Source organism: Ylistrum balloti, unplaced genomic scaffold (assembly GCF_031769215.1).
Source record: "Ylistrum balloti isolate Yb309-2 unplaced genomic scaffold, AGI_CSIRO_Ybal_v1 Utg369814, whole genome shotgun sequence".
NCBI lineage: Eukaryota > Metazoa > Mollusca > Bivalvia > Pectinida > Pectinidae > Ylistrum > Ylistrum balloti.
Window position 1 is genome coordinate 976164 of NW_026781985.1, and position 25711 is coordinate 1001874.

At 36.2% G+C, this 25711-nt stretch overlaps 1 protein-coding gene across 1 annotated transcript; it reads left to right on the forward strand.

Annotated features, from left to right (window-relative positions):
- Positions 1 to 2365: 2365 nt before the first annotated feature.
- LOC132544909 (non-structural maintenance of chromosomes element 4 homolog A-like) lies at positions 2366 to 25532 on the forward strand. The gene is made up of 11 exons (XM_060208563.1): positions 2366 to 2531; positions 3213 to 3293; positions 4141 to 4271; positions 7993 to 8102; positions 9168 to 9273; positions 9384 to 9480; positions 11940 to 12031; positions 13253 to 13301; positions 21058 to 21149; positions 23371 to 23518; positions 24582 to 25532. Exons 1-10 carry the CDS (start codon positions 2366 to 2368, stop codon positions 23515 to 23517), a joined length of 1071 nt encoding a protein of 356 aa, XP_060064546.1. The 3' UTR covers position 23518; positions 24582 to 25532.
- Positions 25533 to 25711: the final 179 nt, after the last annotated feature.

Below are 25711 nucleotides of genomic sequence, written 5' to 3' on the forward strand. Positions count from 1 at the left end.
TTGAACAATTATTACGGAGAACAACGGATTGCTTACGATCTAGAAGATAACTCGAAAACCAGGAAAGTAATTTACCAGATATGCTATAACTACGAAGTTTTAGAATCAGACCTTCATGCCACACGCGGTCGAACGCATTTGAGAAATCACAAAATACGAGGGCAGTATGGTATTTCTTTTCTAGTGCTTCTAGTATGGTATGATAGAGTTCGATGAGTTGAAAGGTGGTAGATTGGTTAGTAAGAAAGCCTGGTTGTAAAGGATAGATCAGATTATTATCGTGAAGATGATTATAAACGTGTTTGTGAACCACTCGTTAGAAGATTCTGGAGAGACAACACAACAAGGAGATAGGCCGATAGTTCTCTACAAGTGAGGGGTCTTCTTTATGTGGATGGGTACGACATTTGCTGTTTTCCACTGGGAGGGGACATAGACGAGTGTAATGATTTGTTAAAGAGGATACTGAGAGGAAGAGAAATATGCCAATGGTTTAAGTAGTTTATGACTGATCCCGTCGGGGCCTGAGGCTTTGGTCGTGTCAAGAATTTTGAGGATGTCGCTGACTTCCGTCGGTTGGATCTGTATTTCGGTAAGTATGGAGTCCGTACGTGAAGGAAAAGAAGGCAAGTCTTTGTCGCTGTCATCAAGGTCCGTAACGGAACAGGAAAAGTTATTTAAAAGGTTTGCTTTGTCAGTGTCGTCGGTAATGTATGTGTTAATTGTCGAGTCGAACAGAGGAGGTAAGTCTGTAGGTATTTTAAATTTCATTAATGATTTCATGATATACCAGCATGCTTTTGGTTTAGCTGCTAAATTGTCAGTTGTGTTGTCAAAATACTTCGATCTTGCAAATTTCTTCATATCATATACCTTATTTCGTCTTTTTTAAAAACTATTGACAGGGACGTATTATACAGTATTATACGTCCCCGCTATTGATGTTTGTAGGTGTGGGGTGTAGTTTAGCTGTTTTGTGGAGACGGTTGCGTCTTATCTTGTTTATTATTATTTCATTAGTCATCCAAAGTGCGTCGTTAGGACGTATAGTTACTTGTCGTGATAGTATGTACTTGTCTGCAAGAGAAAGAAGTCTAACCGTGAAAAGTGGTGTCATGTCGTCGATGTCGTTGCATGTGCCAAAAAGGGAAATCCAGTCTATAGCTGCCAACGCTTCTTTTAAGTCGGTAAAGTTCGCTCGATTGTATAGCCACATCTTTTTAGTGAAGGTCCGTCGTATAGGGTATTCGATTTTTATCTCGGTAAAAACAGCTCGGATGGTCACTGATGTCTCGGTCAACTGGTATTACGTCATGACGGAAGGTTTTAATGGAATTACTTACTAAGAAAAGATCAATGAGAGATTGGGAAGTTGCAAGTCCCCTTGCTGACCCTTGAACACAGTTTCTACGGGGTTTTAAAATTCGCGCACTGATAGAAAAGCGCGCATATACATGTAGCGAAATAAAAACGCTGTACGGTATATATATATACACACACACACACCATCTCTCTCTCTCTCTCTCTCTCTCTCTCTCTCTCTCTCTCTCTCTCTCTCACACACACACACACACACACATACACCCATCACACTCGCACACACACCCTCACACACACGCGCGCGTACACGCATATATACACATGTTCACGCGCACATACATACGTGACAATGCACTCACGCACTAACGTAGACAACTGCGTATGCACATGTGTACGTTTACACACGCACACACACACCACCGCCACAACACGCACACACCTCAAAAACACGTACGCACGCACACGCGCACACATACACACACACGCACCCTCACACACACACACACACACACACACACACACACACACACACACACACACACACACACACTCTCTCTCTCTCTCTCTCTCTCTCTCTCTCTCTCTCTCTCTCTCTCTCTCTCTCTCATACACACACTCTCTCTCTCTCTCTCTCTCTCTCTCTCATACACACACACACACACACACACACACACACACACTCACTCCATGAAACACACTACCACAGGCACGTGTACACACACACACACACACAAACACACACATACAACCCTATAAAACTATTTACATGTTACAACACTGACTGGAGCGTGATAAGCTTAAACAGTTGCAATATTGACCCGGTGAAATGTGGATTAAAGAGTTAATTTCCTTATTTTATGATAAATGTAAGAATAATTTTTGGAAAATATATTTTATTGCATAGAAATTTTCAGTACAAATAGTCTGTGTTCCTATGTTTAAGAGAACTACTTAGGTCAAACCATCTTCGTTATCCGGAATTGCACGCGTTTCATGTTGAAATTTATGGTGTGTTGGCACATTTCCGGTGTGTACAAATGAAAATATGGCGCGTGAAAGAAATAACAAGCGATCAGCAGACGCACAGGATGAAGACGGTGGGGCAAACGCTGAGGATTACAACAGCATGCAGTACTTACAGTTTGATCAAAATAGAAATGAGAGGTTGCGAGTTCGTCATGACTACAGGGTCCTTATCGAAGACATTCAAAGTGATTTTCTTTTTTTTCCCTACTACGTTCCCATTTCTTCCTATCGGTGGTCTGTTTCACTACAAATCCTGTTTTGTCTTAATAGATGTTTAACGCTGACAGATTAGAGGCTACATATCCAGGTATTTGATTGTCAGGTACTGGACTCCCAAGTCAAGACCACCAGCAAATCAAACTAGTTTTCAGCAATAACTACACAGTTATCACCTCACCATCGGCAAGATAACATAGCCTCTTGGCTATTATGTTTGCTGTGGTATCCCCTACACAAAAAGAGTTCCAAAAATTCATTTTCCCATCATCTTCTGTTTCAGCATTTTGCCTCGTTTTATTTACAGGTAACAAAAGAATTGACCTTTCTGATCAAGTGATCAATAAAAAAAATCTATCTAATATTAGGAAAAAATTGGAATTAAACAGGTTTTAAAGAATCTGTTGTGTCATATTAACAGAATATTAAAAAAAAATCATGTCTCATGTCCATTAAAGGTGTAACTGTATCGGGATAGTCAAATATAAATATCGTACTAAGTCAAGCCTTCTGATAGATGTCACTGTAATAGGAATATCAGTTATACATATCATACTTAGTCAAGCCATTGTGATAGATGTCACTGTAATAGGAATATCAGTTATACATCTTAAATACTTACATATGCTTTCTTACTGTATTTGTTTCAGAAAACACACATGATATGATAAACCCAGAGTCAAAAAGATTACAGGAAGTTTTGGATGAGGCCAATTCTCTTAATAAAGAAGGTAGCTGTGTCATTCCTGTAACAGATGTCAGCTAAAAGATGTTTTCCATTCATTAAACTCCATTACCTATGATGCTATGACATAGAAAGATGATCAGTTATATTTTTAAAGAAATACTGAAAAATGGTCCAAGATGAAAGTTTCAATAACATGTTAGCAAACTGCTTTCTTCATATCATAATGATTATTCTTACGTAAAAAATAAGTTCTTATAATGCAACCATTAGGAGATTAGAATGTGATGTTTCGATGACTACACTGTCACCTTCAATGGTCACCTTCAGCAGACAAATGACCTGTGTGAAGCATACTAACATTGATATATATATGCACATCTATGACCAAGTGTTAAACAAATCGTAGCCATATCAACTTCAAAACAGGTTTATCATATAGTGTACTAGCTTTTTATTGAACTTTTAAACATCTTGTCATGCTATTTTCTATCTTAGTGTATACAGGATTATAGTATAGCTGAAGAAATTAGTTGTCTGTGTAGTCATCAAAACATCACACTTAAATCTTCTACTGGTTGTGGTTTGAGTATTTCATTTCTATTGACATTACCCACTTGAAGAAAATGCACCAAAATACCTGGTAAAAGAAATCTTCTTTTAAGTATTTCATTAAATACTTTTGTTTTGAATATTGAGATTCTGCCTTAACTTTTTTAAAACATTTTGATGGATATACTGAAATACTTCTACTTCAAAATTGTAACGGTCTTGTAAAGAAAAATTTATAAAAACGTAAGTAATTCATAATTCTACATCTTTATCTCTAGTTCTTGGCTCTCTGATTTAATATGTAAAGGAACAGGATTTTGTAATGACTAAGTATTTTGTAGTGCGAATGCCCAGAGAGGGAGCATTAGACTCCCAAGCTGTCCTCCTCATATCTAACCTGAGTCGGCAAAGAGCTGAAGCCTTACATACAGACTTTGTGAAATTTGAGCCAGTGGAATTTGCTGAAAAGTTGGTGAGAGAAATCTTGGTTCTCTTTTTCAGAACAAATTTGCCTTAATGTTCCATGATCAAAGGGCAAGCACAAATTATAATTCATGTAGTTATGAATTCAATAAAAGGTTTTCATATCCAGTTCACAATCTCCAGATTCCTAGGGATTTTAATGACAGGTTCAGCATCTCACCATTCCTAGGGATTTTAATGACAGGTTCAGCATCTCACCATTCCTAGGGATTTAAATGAACAGTACACAACCTCATGATTCCTAGGGATTTTTATGAACATTCACAATCTCACAATTCCTAGGGATTTTTATGAACATTCACAATCTCACCATTCCTAGGGATTTTCATATCCAGTTCACAATCTCGTGATTTCTAGGGATTTTAATGACAGGTTCAGCATCTCACCATTCCTAGGGATTTTCATATCCAGTTCACAACCTCATGATTCCTAGGGATTTTTATGAACATTTCGCTATCTCATGATTCCTAGGGATTTTTTATGAACAGTTCACAACCTCATGATTCCTAGGGATTTTTTATGAACAGTTCACAACCTCATGATTCCTAGGGATTTTTTATGAACAGTTCACAACCTCATGATTCCTAGGGATTTTTATGAACAGTTCACAACCTCGTGATTCCTAGGGATTTTTTATGAACAGTTCACAACCTCATGATTCCTAGGGATTTTTTATGAACATTTCGCTATCTCATGATTCCTAGGGATTTTTTATGAACAGTTCACAACTTCGTGATTCCTAGGGATTTTTTATGAACAGTTCACAACCTCATGATTCCTAGGGATTTTTTATGAACAGTTCACAACCTCATGATTCCTAGGGATTTTTTATGAACAGTTCACAACCTCATGATTCCTAGGGGTTTTTTATGAACAGTTCACAACCTCATGATTACTAGGGATTTTTTATGAACATTTCGCTATCTCATGATTCCTAGGGATTTTTTATGAACAGTTCACAACCTCATGATTCCTAGGGATTTTTTATGAACAGTTCACAACCTCGTGATTCCTAGGGATTTTTTATGAACATTTCGCTATCTCATGATTCCTAGGGATTTTTTATGAACATTTCGCTATCTCGTGATTCCTAGGGATTTTTTATGAACAGTTCACAACCTCATGATTCCTAGGGATTTTTTATGAACATTTCGCTATCTCATGATTCCTAGGGATTTTTTATGAACATTTCGCTATCTCGTGATTCCTAGGGATTTTTTATGAACAGTTCACAACCTCATGATTCCTAGGGATTTTTTATGAACATTTCGCTATCTCATGATTCCTAGGGATTTTTTATGAACAGTTCACAACCTCATGATTCCTAGGGATTTTTTATGAACAACATCTCGATTTTTTATGTTCACAACCTCGTGATTCCTAGGGATTTTTTATGAACATTTCACTACCTCATGATTCCTAGGGATTTTTTATGAACATTTCGCTATCTCATGATTCCTAGGGATTTTTTATGAACAGTTCACAACCTCGTGATTCCTAGGGATTTTTTATGAACAGTTCACAACCTCATGATTCCTAGGGATTTTTTATGAACATTTCGCTATCTCATGATTCCTAGGGATTTTTTATGAACAGTTCACAACCTCGTGATTCCTAGGGATTTTTTATGAACAGTTCACAACCTCATGATTCCTAGGGATTTTTTATGAACATTTCGCTATCTCATGATTCCTAGGGATTTTTTATGAACAGTTCACAACCTCATGATTCCTAGGGATTTTTTATGAACAGTTCACAACCTCATGATTCCTAGGGATTTTTTATGAACAGTTCACAACTTCGTGATTCCTAGGGATTTTTTATGAACAGTTCACAACCTCGTGATTCCTAGGGATTTTTTATGAACAGTTCACAACCTCATGATTCCTAGGGATTTTTTATGAACAGTTCACAACCTCATGATTCCTAGGGATTTTTTATGAACAGTTCACAACCTCATGATTCCTAGGGATTTTTTATGAACAGTTCACAACCTCATGATTCCTAGGGATTTTTTATGAACAGTTCACAACCTCATGATTCCTAGGGATTTTAATGACAGGTTCAGCATCTCACCATTCCTAGGATTTTCATATCCAGTTCACAATCTCATGATTCCTAGGGATTTTTGTGAACATTCACAACCTCATGATTCCAAGGGATTTTTTATGAACAGTTCACAACCTCATGATTCCTAGGGATTTTTTATGAACATTTCGCTATCTCGTGATTCCTAGGGATTTTTTATGAACAGTTCACAACCTCATGATTCCTAGGGATTTTTTATGAACATTTCGCTATCTCATGATTCCTAGGGATTTTTTATGAACAGTTCACAACCTCGTGATTCCTAGGGATTTTTTATGAACAGTTCACAACCTCATGATTCCTAGGGATTTTTTATGAACAGTTCACAACCTCATGATTCCTAGGGATTTTTTATGAACAGTTCACAACCTCATGATTCCTAGGGATTTTTTATGAACAGTTCACAACCTCGTGATTCCTAGGGATTTTTCATGAACAGTTCACAACCTCATGATTCCTAGGGATTTTTTATGAACATTTCGCTATCTCATGATTCCTAGGGATTTTTTATGAACAGTTCACAACTTCGTGATTCCTAGGGATTTTTTATGAACAGTTCACAACCTCGTGATTCCTAGGGATTTTTTATGAACAGTTCACAACCTCATGATTCCTAGGGATTTTTTATGAACAGTTCACAACCTCATGATTCCTAGGGATTTTTTATGAACAGTTCACAACCTCATGATTCCTAGGGATTTTTTATGAACAGTTCACAACCTCATGATTCCTAGGGATTTTAATGACAGGTTCAGCATCTCACCATTCCTAGGATTTTCATATCCAGTTCACAATCTCATGATTCCTAGGGATTTTTGTGAACATTCACAACCTCATGATTCCAAGGGATTTTTTATGAACAGTTCACAACCTCATGATTCCTAGGGATTTTTTATGAACAGTTCACAACCTCATGATTCCTAGGGATTTTTATGAACAGTTCACAATCTCACAATTCCTAACGATTTTTATTCCTGAATGAGTAAACCGACAAAGCAGGAAATGATGAAGGGAAAAAGTTAGAATATATAGAATCATCACCTGATGATTGGTCCAAAAATTTCTCTTGTTTAATTTTGTGGGACTTGACAAAAGGAGATGCAGGGAAAGTGAAGTTCTTATTCTATCTGTTTGTTGATCTTTAGATAACCTTTGTAGACGGTGGAGCTGACCTGTCAGTACCAAGTGTTCTGTTTGTTGTTCTGTATATAACCTTCGTAGACAGTGGAGCTGACTTGTCTGTACAAAGTGTTTTGTATATAACCTTCCTAGACAGTGAAGCTGACCTGTCTGTACCAAGTGTTCTGTTTGTTGTGTTTATAACCTTCGTAGACAGTGGAGCTGACCTGTCTGTACCATATGTTCTGTTTGTTGTTGTGTTTATAACCTTCGTAGACAGTGAAGCTGACTTGTCTGTATCAAGTGTTCTGTTTGATGTTCTGTATATAACCTTTGTAGACAGTGGAGCTGACCTGTCTGTACCAAGTGTATTGTAGATAACCTTCGTAGACAGTGAAGCTTACTTGTCTGTATCAAGTGTTCTGTTTGATGTTCTGTATATAACCTTTGTAGACAGTGAAGCTGACTTGTCTGTATCAAGTGTTTTGTTTGTTGTTCTGTAGATAACCTTCGTAGACAGTGGAGCTGACAGACATATGACACCACAGAACTGGGTGATGCTAGGATCAGCAGTACAGAAATTTTTTAAGAAGTCGCCAGCCTTTCACTTCATGTATGTATCGCTGGCATTGGTAAGAGATATCTGAGGTCCATCTGTTACTTGCAGAACATAGACCAATTTTCAGTGAAAGATTGAAATGTGATATCCATTTTTTCATTTGTAGATCTGCGTGCAGGGTTTTTGGTTGCCATGGTAATAAGGTCACTATACACATGTTTTGCTGTAATTGCTTATAGCTCTTCACTTCTTTGTGCAATTTTAATGGAACTTGGTCAAATTATGTAATTTACAAACGTTTATGATTCAACATATCAGATGTTTACAGATTCATTACTATGGAAACATAATGTAGGCTTCTGATTGGTTGACATTATGATATTGTCAAAGTATGCTTAGAATTAAAGTTTTAAAAAATAGTGATAATCAACTAAGCCCTATCACTAACAGGAAAATGTCCACACTTCTCCTAAACTTTGCAACCATGCAGGCTGCTGTTCCTTTACAAACATTTTCTAAACTGATACTCAAATAACCTTTAAAATTTGAAATTATTCCTACTATTGGGAACCATAGGTATGTTTGTGATTTTTATATGTCTACAAAGGATGACAATTCTTGTTCTTGTTAGATTTGAAGCCCCCAGATAAACTTGACCTTGTTAGGAAATTCTTCCCCAAGATAAACTTGACCTTGTTAGGTGATTCTTCCCCTAGACAAACTTGACCTTGTTAGGTAATTGTTTCCCTAGACAAACTTGACCTTGTTAGGTACTTTTTCCCTCAGATAAACTTGACCTTGTTAGGTGATTCTTCCCTCAGATAAACTTGACCTTGTTAGGTACTTCTTCCCCCAATAAACTTGACCTTGTTAGGTACTTCTTCCCCCAATAAACTTGACCTTGTAAGGTGATTCTTCCTCAAGATAAACTTGACCTTGTTAGGTGATTCTTCCCCTTGATAAACTTAATCAGTTCCTGGATTGAGCGATTTGCTTTTACATTGTTAGTACATATATATATATCAAATATATAAATCTGTAATTATGATCTTGGTCTCCATGGCCTGGATATAAACTGGATAAAACTTTATACCAGTGGTATGTATTTTTCTTATATAGGGGAGGATCTTTTGAACGATTAGCAGTGCCTAAAACAGACAACAAACGAGCCCCAAAGTTGAAGGAGAAAGACAACTTACAGGAAAAGGCAACAGTTCCCAAACAGGTAGGGATATTCTTTGTTTGTGTTGTTGTTGCTATAACAAGATCCATCAAGCTCAATCTGGTTACTCAGTGCATGTCTTTCAAATGACAGAGTTTATCTTTGATCTTCAGTTGAACAATTTTGGAGAAGGGGGAAAGAATGAGGGCACAACACAAGAGGTGGAGAGGTTGTTTGGCCTTCTGAAGAAGTACTACAGAGACACCAACAGTAAGTAGTCACCATGTCCCCTATAGTGTACCATCAACACTCTCTATAAAACTCATCTCATGTACTTCGTTGCTGAGAATGGGGGTGTAGTATGTATGCTTTCAGACATTTCTAATACAGTGAACTCTTACACTGATACATACATGTTAAGTGACACGGACTGATACCATTGTGGGTTTCTCAAAAACTGTCTTGGACTTCTTGCAAATACGTATCTACGTATCATTCTTGTTTCTCAATTATTTCTTCCGTTGATTCAGACCTTACCATGGAAACATGCATTTGTATGATGTGTAGGATTAGTGTATTTGAGTGAAGTGTCTTGGTTTCTCCTGTTTGTATGATGTGTAGGATTAGTGTATTTGAGTGAAGTGTCTTGGTTTGTCTCATTTGTATGCTGTGTAGGATTAGTGTATTTGAGTGAAGTGTCTTGGTTTCTCCTGTTTGTATGATGTGTAGGATTAGTGTATTTGAGTGAAGTGTCTTGGTTTGTCTCATTTGTATGCTGTGTAGGATTAGTGTTTTTGAGTGAAGTGTCTTGGTTTGTCTCATTTGTATGATGTGTAGGATTAGTGTATTTGAGTGAAGTGTCTTGGTTTGTCTCATTTGTATGCTGTGTAGGATTAGTGTATTTGAGTGAAGTGTCTTGGTTTGTCTCATTTGTATGCTGTGTAGGATTAGTGTATTTGAGTGAAGTGTCTTGGTTTCTCCTGTTTGTATGATGTGTAGGATTAGTGTATTTGAGTGAAGTGTCTTGGTTTGTCTCATTTGTATGATATGTAGGATTAGTGTATTTGAGTGAAGTGTCTTGGTTTCTCCTGTTTGTATGATGTGTAGGATTAGTGTATTTGAGTGAAGTGTCTTGGTTTCTCCTGTTTGTATGATGTGTAGGATTAGTGTATTTGAGTGAAGTGTCTTGGTTTGTCTCATTTGTATGCTGTGTAGGATTAGTGTATTTGAGTGAAGTGTCTTGGTTTGTCTCATTTGTATGATATGTAGGATTAGTGTATTTGAGTGAAGTGTCTTGGTTTCTCCTGTTTGTATGATGTGTAGGATTAGTGTATTTGAGTGAAGTGTCTTGGTTTCTCCTGTTTGTGTGATGTGTAGGATTAGTGTATTTGAGTGAAGTGTCTTGGTTTCTCCTGTTTGTATGATGTGTAGGATTAGTGTATTTGAGTGAAGTGTCTTGGTTTCTCCTGTTTGTATGATGTGTAGGATTAGTGTATTTGAGTGAAGTGTCTTGGTTTCTCCTGTTTGTATGATGTGTAGGATTAGTGTATTTGAGTGAAGTGTCTTGGTTTCTCCTGTTTGTATGATGTGTAGGATTAGTGTATTTGAGTGAAGTGTCTTGGTTTCTCCTGTTTGTATGATGTGTAGGATTAGTGTATTTGAGTGAAGTGTCTTGGTTTCTCCTGTTTGTGTGATGTGTAGGATTAGTGTATTTGAGTGAAGTGTCTTGGTTTCTCCTGTTTGTATGATGTGTAGGATTAGTGTATTTGAGTAAAGTGTCTTGATTTCTCTGCAAAATGTTGCCAGGGATTAAAATAACATGGAAATGATCTTGATCAAATAAAGTAGAAAGAGAAAAGAAAGATGAACTGTAAATCCTAGTAATACAAGTAGTACACAGGTAAACACTACATCATTTTCTCCAGTCATTGAATTTTTGTTACTTTGAGAGAAGGTTAGGTAATAGAATAGTGTTATCTTAGGTAAATATATTGGCCAGAACTTATAAAGGATATATATATTATGATCTGACTTCATCAAATTGCTTTTCTGGTTGTTCAAAATGCCAGGACCCAAAATGGATCACTGTTTGGATAGGACTTTTTTAAGTTTCTGGTATATGCCTTTTTCATGTTATTCCCATTTTATATGACTTCAGTATTGCTTCTGTGTGCTGATGATTTATCATACATGTGTAGTCATCACACACACCTTCCCTGTCAAACCAAAAAAAATTCTCCTGTACTGAAGGTTTGAAGGTTTCTGAAACCAGAAAACAGATAAACAGGCAATCAGATGTGGTTAAAATTTTTGGCATTTAAAACCGTTAATATAAATGTTTCTTAAGTTGGTCGGAATCTTATATGACATTCTTTTGTTTCCTAATGAAATGATATTTTGGTAGTCAAGATATTTTTATTTATTCATTAGGTTGGAAATTCTTACTTCTTACTGTAATTTAAGTATCAGAAACCTAGTTAAAAATTTATCACAGGTACAGTTTTTAAACATTATGCCTAAAAGCTCTCACTTTTTAAACATCATAAGATGTTTAATGACATCTCATCAATATTAAACATAAATATTTCATTATTATGAAACCTATAAAACCTGTACATGTATGTGGAAATCGACCATTGCAATGCTTATTAATATGTTTTTGACTCCTCTTAATTAACTTGTTTTGATTATGCATTATATATTAATGAATCAGACTTTTTTCACTACAGACCAGCCAATTTGCTATTTTGAGTTTGTGCTGAACCCCGATTCCTTTGGCCAGACTGTTGAAAATATATTTTATGCTTCTTTTCTTGTTAGGGTAAGTACAAAACTACACCCATTTACTGTCTTAGATACCTAGTGAAAAGGTTGACCTGTGGTGGACCTAGTGACAAAGTTGTCCTGTGGTGAACATAGTGACAAGGTTGTTCTTTGGTGGACCTAATGACATGGTGGTCCTGTGGTGGACCTAGTGACATGGTGGTCCTGTGATGGACCTAGTGACAAGGTTGTTCTCTGGTGGACCTAGTGACATGGTGGTCCTGTGATGGACCTAGTGACAAGGTTGTTCTCTGGTGGACCTAATGACATAGTGATCCTGTGGTGGACCTAGTGACAAGGTGGTCCTGTGATGGACCTAGTGACAAGGTTGTCATGTGGTGGACATAGTGACAAGGTTGTCCTGTGATGGACATAGTGACAAGGTTGTCATGTGGTGGCCCTAGTGACAAGGTTGTCCTGTGGTAGACCTAGTGACAAGGTTGTTCTCTGGTGGCCCTAGTGACAAGGTTGTCATGTGGTGGACCTAATGACAAGGTTGTCATGTGGTGGACCTAATGACATGGTTGTCATGTGGTGGACATAGTGACATGGTCGTCCTGTGGTGGCCCTAGTGACAAGGTTGTCATGTTGTGGACCCAATGACAAGGTTGTCATGTGGTGGACATAGCGACATGGTCGTCCTGTCGTGGACATAGCAACATGGTCGCCCTGTCGTGGACATAGTGACATGGTCGTCCTCTCATGGATGTAGTGACATGGTCGCTGTGTGGTGGACATAGTGACATGGTCGTCCTGTCATGAAACGAGTGACATGGTCGTCCTGTGGTGGACATAGTGACATGGTCGTCCTGTCATGGACATAGTGACATGGTCGTCCTGTTTTTGACCTAATGACATGGTTGACCTGTGGTGGACCTAGTGACAAGGTTGTCCTGTGGTGGACCTAGTGACAAGGTTGTCCTGTGGTGGACCTAGTGACAAGGTGGTCCTGTGGTGGACCTAGTGACAAGGTGGTCCTGTGGTGGGATACTTAACTGATAACTGCCTTGATACCTAGTGATAATTGATATAGGCTCAGTCCATCCAATCCAAATAACATGATTGAACATCTGAAAGTGTCCCTCTACAATTGTCATTTCATACAGTTTTATTTAAGAAGACAACAAAATTGATATTTAATGAATCTGCCGCTACTGTCTTTCTAAATGATAGAAAATATGATATATCTGGCAACATGAAATATATTCTTTATTTAAAGGATGGCCATGCTCGTATTTACCTCGACGATGATCATCTCCCCTTGATAGGTAAGTATTATTGATCGGTGTCACTCCTGGCTACGATGATGGTAGTTGTCTGTGATGTAACTGATAGTACGGATTGTGATATTTAGTTAGTGTTACTGATAGTACAGAGTGTGATATTTAGTGAGTGTTACTGATAATACAGAGTGTGATATTTAGTTAGTGTTACTGATAGTACCGAGTGTGATATTTAGTTAGAGTTACTGATAGTACAGAGTGTGATATTTAGTGAGTGTTACTGATAGTACAGAGTGTGATATTTAGTTAGAGTTACTGATAGTACAGAGTGTGATATTTAGTGAGTGTTACTGATAGTACAGAGTGTGATATTTAGTTAGTGTTACTGATAGTACAGAGTGTGATATTTAGTAAGTGTTACTGATAGTACAGAGTGTGATATTTAGTGAGTGTTACTGATAGTACAGAGTGTGATATTTAGTGAGTGTTACTGATAGTACAGAGTGTGATATTTAGTGAGTGTTACTGATAGTACCGAGTGTGATATTTAGTGAGTGTTACTGATAGTACAGAGTGTGATATTTAGTTAGTGTTACTGATAGTACAGAGTGTGATATTTAGTAAGTGTTACTGATAGTACAGAGTGTGATATTTAGTGAGTGTTACTGATAGTACAGAGTGTGATATTTAGTGAGTGTTACTGATAGTACAGAGTGTGATATTTAGTGAGTGTTACTGATAGTACAGAGTGTGATATTTAGTGAGTGTTACTGATAGTACAGAGTGTGATATTTAGTGAGTGTTACTGATAGTAACGAGTGTGATATTTAGTGAGTGTTACTGATAGTACAGAGTGTGATATTTAGTGAGTGTTACTGATAGTACAGAGTGTGAGTGTTACTGATAGTACAGAGTGTGATATTTAGTGAGTGTTACTGATAGTACAGAGTGTGATATTTAGTGAGTGTTACTGATAGTACAGAGTGTGATATTTAGTGAGTGTTACTGATAGTACAGAGTGTGATATTTAGTGAGTGTTACTGATAGTACAGAGTGTGATATTTAGTGAGTGTTACTGATAGTACAGAGTGTGATATTTAGTTAGTGTTACTGATAGTACAGAGTGTGATATTTAGTGAGTGTTACTGATAGTAACGAGTGTGATATTTAGTGAGTGTTACTGATAGTACAGAGTGTGATATTTAGTGAGTGTTACTGATAGTACAGAGTGTGAGTGTTACTGATAGTACAGAGTGTGATATTTAGTGAGTGTTACTGATAGTACAGAGTGTGATATTTAGTGAGTGTTACTGATAGTACAGAGTGTGATATTTAGTGAGTGTTACTGATAGTACAGAGTGTGATATTTAGTGAGTGTTACTGATAGTACAGAGTGTGATATTTAGTGAGTGTTACTGATAGTACAGAGTGTGATATTTAGTTAGTGTTACTGATAGTACAGAGTGTGATATTTAGTGAGTGTTACTGATAGTAACGAGTGTGATATTTAGTTAGTGTTACTGATAGTACAGAGTGTGATATTTAGTTAGTGTTACTGATAGTACAGAGTGTGATATTTAGTGAGTGTTACTGATAGTACAGAGTGTGATATTTAGTGAGTGTTACTGATAGTACAGAGTGTGATATTTAGTGAGTGTTACTGATAGTACAGAGTGTGATATTTAGTGAGTGTTACAGAGTGTGATAGTTAGAGTTACTGATAGTACAGAGTGTGATATTTAGTGAGTGTTACTGATAGTACAGAGTGTGATATTTAGTGAGTGTTACTGATAGTACAGAGTGTGATATTTAGTGAGTGTTACTGATAGTACAGAGTGTGATATTTAGTGAGTGTTACTGATAGTACAGAGTGTGATATTTAGTGAGTGTTACTGATAGTACAGAGTGTGATATTTAGTGAGTGTTACTGATAGTACAGAGTGTGATATTTAGTGAGTGTTACTGATAGTACAGAGTGTGATATTTAGTTAGTGTTACTGATAGTACAGAGTGTGATATTTAGTGAGTGTTACTGATAGTACAGAGTGTGATATTTAGTGAGTGTTACTGATAGTACAGAGTGTGATATTTAGTGAGTGTTACTGATAGTACAGAGTGTGATATTTAGTGAGTGTTACTGATAGTACAGAGTGTGATATTTAGTGAGTGTTACTGATAGTACAGAGTGTGATATTTAGTGAGTGTTACTGATAGTACAGAGTGTGTGTGATATTTAGTGAGTGTTACTGATAGTACAGAGTGTGATATTTAGTGAGTGTTACTGATAGTACAGAGTGTGATATTTAGTGAGTGTTACTGATAGTACAGAGTGTGATATTTAGTGAGTGTTACTGATAGTACAGAGTGTGATATTTAGTGAGTGTTACTGATAGTACAGAGTGTGATATTTAGTGAGTGTTACTGATAGTACAGAGTGTGATATTTAGTGAGTGTTACTGATAGTACAGAGTGTGATATTTAGTGAGTGTTACTGATAGTACAGAGTGTGATATTTAGTTAGTGTTACTGTACAGAGTGTGATATTTAGTGATAGTACAGAGTGTGATATTTAGTGAGTGTTACTGATAGTACAGAGTGTGATATTTAGTGAGTGTTACTGATAGTACAGAGTGTGATATTTAGTGAGTGTTACTGATAGTACAGAGTGTGATATTTAGTGAGTGTTACTGATAGTACAGAGTGTGATATTTAGTGAGTGTTACTGATAGTACAGAGTGTGATATTTAGTTAGTGTTACTGATAGTACAGAGAGAGATATTTAGTAAGTGTAACTGATAGTACAGAGTGTGATATTTAGTGAGTGTTACTGATAGTACAGAGTGTGATATTTAGTGAGTGTTACTGATAGTACAGAGTGTGATATTTAGTGAGTGTTACTGATAGTACAGAGTGTGATATTTAGTGAGTGTTACTGATAGTACAGAGTGTGAGTGTTACTGATAGTACGAGAAGAGTGTGATATTTAGTGAGTGTTACTGATAGTACAGAGTGTGATATTTAGTTAGAGTTACTGATAGTACAGAGTGTGATATTTAGTGAGTGTTACTGATAGTACAGAGTGTGATATTTAGTGAGTGTTACTGATAGTACCGAGTGTGAGTGTTACTGATAATACAGAGTGTGATATTTAGTGAGTGTTACTGATAGTACAGAGTGTGATATTTAGTGAGTGTTACTGATAGTACGAGTGTGATATTTAGTGAGTGTTACTGATGATAGTACAGAGTGTGATATTTAGTGAGTGTTACTGATAGTACAGAGTGTGAGTGTTACTGATAGTACAGAGTGTGATATTTAGTGAGTGTTACTGATAGTACAGAGTGTGATATTTAGTGAGTGTTACTGATAGTACAGAGTGTGATATTTAGTGAGTGTTACTGATAGTACAGAGTGTGATATTTAGTGAGTGTTACTGATAGTACAGAGTGTGATATTTAGTGAGTGTTACTGATAGTACAGAGTGTGATATTTTTAGTGAGTGTTAGTGTGATATTTATAGTACAGAGTGTGATATTTAGTGAGTGTTACTGATAGTACAGAGTGTGTGTGATATTTAGTGAGTGTTACTGATAGTACAGAGTGTGATATTTAGTGAGTGTTACTGATAGTACAGAGTGTGATATTTAGTGAGTGTGTTACAGAGTGTGATATTTATAGTTACAGAGTGTGATATTTAGTGAGTGTTACTGATAGTACAGAGTGTGATATTTAGTGAGTGTTACTGATAGTACAGAGTGTGATCTTTAGTTTGTGTTACTGATAGTACAGAGTGTGATATTTAGTGAGTGTTACTGATAGTACAGAGTGTGATATTTAGTGAGTGTTACTGATAGTACAGAGTGTGATATTTAGTGAGTGTTACTGATAGTACAGAGTGTGATATTTAGTGAGTGTTACTGATAGTACAGAGTGTGATATTTAGTGAGTGTTACTGATAGTACAGAGTGTGATATTTAGTGAGTGTTACTGATAGTACAGAGTGTGATATTTAGTGAGTGTTACTGATAGTACAGAGTGTGATATTTAGTGAGTGTTACTGATAGTACAGAGTGTGATATTTAGTGAGTGTTACTGATAGTACAGAGTGTGATATTTAGTGAGTGTTACTGATAGTACAGAGTGTGATATTTAGTGAGTGTTACTGATAGTACAGAGTGTGATATTTAGTGAGTGTTACTGATAGTACAGAGTGTGATATTTAGTGAGTGTTACTGATAGTACAGAGTGTGATATTTAGTGAGTGTTACTGATAGTACAGAGTGTGATATTTATTTAGTGTTACTGATAGTACAGAGTGTGATATTTAGTGAGTGTTACTGATAGTACAGAGTGTGATATTTAGTGAGTGTTACTGATAGTACAGAGTGTGATATTTAGTGAGTGTTACTGATAGTACAGAGTGTGATATTTAGTGAGTGTTACTGATAGTACAGAGTGTGATATTTAGTGAGTGTTACTGATAGTACAGAGTGTGATATTTAGTGAGTGTTACTGATAGTACAGAGTGTGATATTTAGTGAGTGTTACTGATAGTACAGAGTGTGATATTTGTAGTGTTACTGATAGTACAGAGTGTGATATTTAGTGAGTGTTACTGATAGTACAGAGTGTGTGATATTTAGTGTGAGTGTTACTGATAGTACAGAGTGTGATATTTAGTGAGTGTTACTGATAGTACAGAGTGTGATATTTAGTGAGTGTTACTGATAGTACAGAGTGTGATATTTAGTGAGTGTTACTGATAGTACAGAGTGTGATATTTAGTGAGTGTTACTGATAGTACAGAGTGTGATATTTAGTTAGTGTTACTGATAGTACAGAGTGTGATATTTAGTTAGTGTTACTGATAGTACAGAGTGTGATATTTAGTGAGTGTTACTGATAGTACAGAGTGTGATATTTAGTGAGTGTTACTGATAGTACAGAGTGTGATATTTAGTGAGTGTTACTGATAGTACAGAGTGTGATATTTAGTTAGTGTTACTGATAGTACAGAGTGTGATATTTAGTTAGTGTTACTGATAGTACAGTGTGATATTTGTGAGTGTTATTGATAGTACAGATATAGTACAGAGTGTGATATTTAGTGAGTGTTACTGATAGTACAGAGTGTGTTATTTAGTGAGTGTTACTGATAGTACAGAGTGTGATATTTAGTGAGTGTTACTGATAGTACAGAGTGTGATATTTAGTGAGTGTTACTGATAGTACAGAGTGTGATATTTAGTGAGTGTTACTGATAGTACAGAGTGTGATATTTAGTGAGTGTTACTGATAGTACAGAGTGTGATATTTAGTGAGTGTTACTGATAGTACAGAGTGTGATATTTAGTGAGTGTTACTGATAGTACAGAGTGTGATATTTAGTGAGTGTTACTGATAGTACAGAGTGTGATATTTAGTGAGTGTTACTGATAGTACAGAGTGTGATATTTAGTGAGTGTTACTGATAGAGTGTGATATTTAGTGAGTGTTACTGATAGTACAGAGTGTGATATTTAGTGTGAGTGTTACTGATAGTACAGAGTGTGATATTTAGTGAGTGTTACTGATAGTACAGAGTGTGATATTTAGTGAGTGTTACTGATAGTACAGAGTGTGATATTTAGTGAGTGTTACTGATAGTACAGAGTGTGATATTTAGTGAGTGTTACTGATAGTACAGAGTGTGATATTTAGTGAGTGTTACTGATAGTACAGAGTGTGATATTTAGTGAGTGTTACTGATAGTACAGAGTGTGATATTTAGTGAGTGTTACTGATAGTACAGAGTGTGATATTTAGTTAGTGTTACTGATAGTACAGAGTGTGATATTTAGTGAGTGTTACTGATAGTACAGAGTGTGATATTTAGTGAGTGTTACTGATAGTACAGAGTGTGATATTTAGTGAGTGTTACTGATAGTACAGAGTGTGAGTGTTACTGATAGTACAGAGTGTGATATTTAGTTAGTGTTACTGATAGTACAGAGTGTGATATTTAGTGAGTGTTACTGATAGTACAGAGTGTGATATTTAGTGAGTGTTACTGATAGTACAGAGTGTGAGTGTTATGATAGTAGTGTGAGTGTTACTGATAGTACAGAGTGTGATATTTAGTGAGTGTTACTGATAGTACAGAGTGTGATATTTAGTGAGTGTTACTGATAGTACAGAGTGTGATATTTAGTGAGTGTTACTGATAGTACAGAGTGTGATATTTAGTTAGTGTTACTGATAGTACAGAGTGTGATATTTAGTGAGTGTTACTGATAGTACAGAGTGTGATATTTAGTGAGTGTTACTGATAGTACAGAGTGTGATATTTAGTTAGTGTTACTGATAGTACAGAGTGTGATATTTAGTGAGTGTTACTGATAGTACAGAGTGTGATATTTAGTGAGTGTTACTGATAGTACAGAGTGTGATATTTAGTGAGTGTTACTGATAGTACAGAGTGTGATATTTAGTTAGTGTTACTGATAGTACAGAGTGTGATATTTAGTTAGTGTTACTGATAGTACAGAGTGTGATATTTAGTGAGTGTTACTGATAGTACAGAGTGTGATATTTAGTGAGTGTTACTGATAGTACAGAGTGTGAGTGTTACTGATAGTACAGAGTGTGAGTGTTACTGATAGTACAGAGTGTGATATTTAGTGAGTGTTACTGATAGTACAGAGTGTGATATTTAGTTAGTGTTACTGATAGTACAGAGTGTGATATTTAGTGAGTGTTACTGATAGTACAGAGTGTGATATTTAGTGTGAGTGTTACTGATAGTACAGAGTGTGATATTTAGTGAGTGTTACTGATAGTACAGAGTGTGATATTTAGTGAGTGTTACTGATAGTACAGAGTGTGATATTTAGTTAGTGTTACTGATATGACAGAGTGTGATATTTAGTGAGTGTTACTGATAGTACAGAGTGTGATATTTAGTGAGTGTTACTGATAGTACAGAGTGTGATATTTAGTTAGTGTTACTGATAGTACAGAGTGTGAGTGTTACTGATAGTACAGAGTGTGATATTTAGTGAGTGTTACTGATAGTACAGAGTGTGATATTTAGTGAGTGTTACTGATAGTACAGAGTGTGATATTTAGTTAGTGTTACTGATATGACAGAGTGTGATATTTAGTGAGTGTTACTGATAGTACAGAGTGTGATATTTAGTGAGTGTTACTGATAGTACCGAGTGTGATATTTAGTGAGTGTTACTGATAGTACAGAGTGTGATATTTAGTTAGTGTTACTGATAGTACAGAGTGTGATATTTAGTGAGTGTTACTGATAGTAAAGAGTGTGAGTGTTACTGATAGTACAGAGTGTGATATTTAGTGAGTGTTACTGATAGTACAGAGTGTGATATTTAGTGAGTGTTACTGATGGTACAGAGTGTGATATTTAGTGAGTGTTACTGATAGTACCGAGTGTGATATTTAGTTAGTGTTACTGATAGTACAGAGTGTGATATTTAGTTAGTGTTACTGATAGTACAGAGTGTGATATTTAGTGAGTGTTACTGATAATACAGAGTGTGATATTTAGTGAGTGTTACTGATAGTACAGAGTGTGATATTTAGTGAGTGTTACTGATAGTACAGAGTGTGATATTTAGTGAGTGTTACTGATAGTACAGAGTGTGATATTTAGTGAGTGTTACTGATAGTACAGAGTGTGATATTTAGTGAGTGTTACTGATAGTACAGAGTGTGATATTTAGTGAGTGTTACTGATAGTACAGAGTGTGATATTTAGTTAGAGTTACTGATAGTAAAAAGTGTGATGTTTATGCAGAGCCAATCAGTGATGAGGAGAGAAATGTGGAAGTATTTGAGAAGATGTCCAAACACCAAGCTATCGTGTCCATTACACCAGCAGAATGGAAGGTGAGTTTTATGTCGTTGTTAATAGGTAAGATCATATTGGTGATACACATTAGGATATAATCTTCCCGACCACATGAAATATGTGTAAATCATCTTCTGTCAGTTGATCTCTCCTCCTGTACGACAGTTTGTTTTGAGTAGTGTGTCCCTCCTCCGTACAAGAGTTTGGTTTGACTGATACGTCCCTCCTCAGTAACTATACATGACATGCTTTTGTATTCCATATTCCAAAAGGTTTTGTCTTTTGATACGAATTAATTTATTTTTAAAAGTGATCCTTACCACTTTGTGCCCAGTGTATGAATGTCTATTTCACAGGCTTTAATTACAGGGACATACAGCAATCTAGATTTGATATCTTAGTGCGCATAAAATTTCCTCCTCTTTACCTCCCCTTATAGCCCCTTTTCAGAAACTTTTGCCCCTTTTGGATTGAGTTATATCCCTTTTAGAAACATGCACCGGATACTATTGAATGGATTTCAGTGAAATTTGTAGACAGTAATCCTGTCACATTGTAGATGTATGTAATTTATATCAGATTTAGATATTTCCGTTTTTCACACAGAATTGCCTCTTTTCAATATTTTAGACATTTATCAAGGACTTTCTTCAACAAATTTTTACTCTGCTGCATTGGCCATTCAACCATGTTGTTGCAAAATGACATCAGTTTCTTTTTTGTTATTGGGTGATAACATAAAGATGTCAGCCAAATCTGATGCTTGTCTCATGTAAGATGAAGTTCTTCCTATATAAACAGACCAACTCAACAAATTATTGTACACTCCTACATACATGTGTGTTGACTTCTTCCCATTTTGTTTTTATGAATGTACCCAACAGTACATCTATTCTTGTCCATCACTGAATATGTATACAAACACATTCAGATTTGGCATCAAGGTTCTATTCCTATAGATTATATATCCAATGTCACCAAAACTAGAAACAGTTTTATGATTCTAACTTGTTGGTGGCAGGTGAGATTGAGGTATGAGGTGGCCCTGGACGACAGTTTCAGTTCATAGCTATAAAATTATCTCCAAGGCAACGTAAATTGTTATATATTCATATTATTTGTGGAAGAAGCATGTACCGTGTATGCACAAGTAGGACAAGCTTGTGTCAAAATAGTGGACCTCTTAAATCCCAGTTACTTGTTATGCAGATACTCATATTCCTGATTTGTGGTAGACAGGAATTCATAAAATCCCAGATGTATGTTACACAGGAACTCATTAATTACCTGATGTATGCTACACAGAAACTTATCAATGACCTAATGTATGTTACACAGAAACTCATTAATTACCTTATGTATGTTACACAGGAACTCATTAATTACCTTATGTATGTTACACAGGAACTCATTAATTACCTTATGTATGTTACACAGGAACTCATTAATTACCTTATGTATGCTACACAGAAACTTATCAATTACCTAATGTATGTTACACAGAAACTCATTAATTACCTAATGTATGTTACACAGGAACTCATTAATTACCTTATGTATGTTACACAGGAACTCATTAATTACCTGATGTATGCTACCCAGAAACTTATCAATGACCTAATGTATGTTACACAGAAACTCATTAATTACCTTATGTATGTTACACAGGAACTCATTAAATACCTTATGTATGTTACACAGAAACTCATTAATTACCTAATGTATGTTACACAGAAACTCATTAATTACCTTATGTATGTTACACAGAAACTCATTAAATACTTGATGTTTGTTACTCAGAAACTCATTAATTACCTTATGTATGTTACACAGAAACTCATTAAATACCTGATGTTTTTTACACAGAAACTCATTAAATACCTGATGTTTGTTACTCAGAAACTCATTAAATACCTGATGTATGTTACACAGGAACTCATTAAATACCTGATGTATGTTACACAGGAACTCATTAAATACCTAATGTATGTTACACAGAAACTCATTAATTACCTTATGTATGTTACACAGAAACTCATTAAATACCTGATGTTTTTTACACAGAAACTCATTAAATACCTGATGTATGCTACACAGAAACTCCTTGAATCCCTGATGTATGTTACACAGAAACTCCTTGAATCCCTGATGTTTGTTACACAGAAACTCCTTGAATCCCTGATGTTTGTTACACAGAAACTCATTGAATCCCTGATGTTTGTTACACAGAAACTCATTAAATTTGTGTTTGTTGAATAGGAACTCATTGAGGTATTTAAGATAGAGATTCCTCTGATCCCAACAAGAGACAACACAACTGCAACCAATTCGGTGTCAGTGATGAGGGAGTCAACCTCCAGTAACACTGGCACCACATCCCAGGGGAGCATTCATGGAAACAGATGAGGTCAGTAGTCAGGTCATTGAACAGAAGTTACAATTATACTATTTCTCTTTACTTAATTGAAAAAATGAATAGAAATTGTTTATTTTTTTTTAAGATCATTTCAGTAATACGAGTTCTACATGGAAATTATGATGCCCCATATTAATTGAGGGCTCTGTCCATTTGTATGTCAGTCCGCACTTTTTTATGCCCCCGCCATTTCTAGTCTAAATTATGTTTGAATTGGCCCCAATTGTTCAAATGCTGGTAAGAGATAACCAATAGTTAATGAATATTTTTAAACAAATTGGGAACATACTTTAATATTTCACAGCTGTAGATTTGTTGACACTTGTCAGACTGATATATTTTAATAGTTTATTTGGAATTTAATACTCCTGTATTAGCAGTGGCAACAAATTAAATGTTTCACTTACCACTGTAGGGCCCAAGGGGGAATCAAGCAACTTCTTTAAAATCCTATTCCTCCTGTAGGAATGTTTGGACTTTGCCCAAATTTGGTCTGAGTCAATTTTTTACAAACAGTAGGTCTTTGTCCCATCGGGCAGGAGAGGTGGGGCCGATGGGGGAAAGTAGAGCTAATTCTTGAATATCCTTCTCCTGCTGTGGGAATTATAGAATTATTCCCAAATATAGTCTGATGCATCCTCGAGTAAATTGAAATCAGTTTTATAAAAATGATGGGTCTTGGCCCAAAGGGCTGATAGGGGCAGGGCCCATTCAAAGGGAAATAATGGAAATTTTTTGAAAATTCTTCTATAGGATTCTGTCTCTATTTGGTATGAAGCATGAATGACAAGAGGGATGAGGCCCAATTGGGAAATAGATATTGTGTGTGTTATGTGCTTGGAAACTTAGAAATTCTTTTCCTTCATTTTTGATAAGGTAATTTCAGCAAAACAAAGCCACGTGAGTAATATTGGCCCTATGGACCTCTTTTCACTAGGTATTTCCTAATGGTAAACAAAATTTACATACTTTACATGGTGTAAACTGCACATCTTGAGAACTTGGACAGCAATGATTAGCAACTTTGCTAACAGCACTAACTTGGTACCTTCAGGTGAACTGATCAAGTTATTTGACTTGATGGAGGGTACTGGTGATTCTACTGGACCTGGAGTACTGGTGATTCTACTGGACCTGGAGTACTGGTGATTCTACTGGGCCTGGAGTAATGGTGATTCTACTGGACCTGGAGTACTGGTGATTCTACTGGACCTGGAGTACTGGTGATTCTACTGGACCTGGAGTACTGGTGATTCTACTGGACGTGGAGTACTGGTGAATCTACTGGACCTGGTGTACTGGTGATTCTACTGGGCCTGGATATGTTACAGCGATCTGTATGGTGATATGTTACAGTGACCTGTATGGTGACATCTTAAAGTGGCCTGTATGGTGATATGTTACAGTGACCTGTATGGTGACATCTTAAAGTGGCCTGTATGGTGATATGTTACAGTGACCTGTATGGTGACATCTTAAAGTGGCCTGTATGGTGATATGTTACAATGACCAGTATGGTGACATCTTAAAGTGGCCTGTATGGTGATATGTTACAATGACCAGTATGGTGACATCTTAAAGTGGCCTGTATGGTGATATGTTACAATGACGAGTATGGTGACATCTTAAAGTGGCCGGTATGGTGATATGTTACAATGACCAGTATGGTGACATCTTAAAGTGGCCTGTATGGTGATATGTTACAATGACCAGTATGGTGACATCTTCAAGTGGCCTGTATGGTGATATGTTACAGTGACCAGTATGGTGACATCTTCAAGTGGCCTGTATGGTGATATGTTACAATGACCAGTATGGTGACATTAAGTGGCCTGTATGAAGACATGTTGCAGCAACCTGTATGGAGACATGTCATAGTGACCTTTATGTTGACATGTAAAAGTGACCTGTATGGTGACATGTATCTGTATGGCAACATACTGTATAGTTTGTTAATTAAATACCAATGTTTCTTCTGATATGAATAATGTAAGAGACTAGTATTTATATTGTGATGTTTTTGTAAACTAAATGTTATTTATTGTTTATAAAAAAAATGAATTAAAATGTTGAAAATATTCATTATCACTTTATCTGACCCAAAAGCATATTTCGACAAAAGTTTTTCTGGAACATCACTTGGAAAGGAAAATCATTTCTTAAAGCCATCCTGTTTTGTCATTC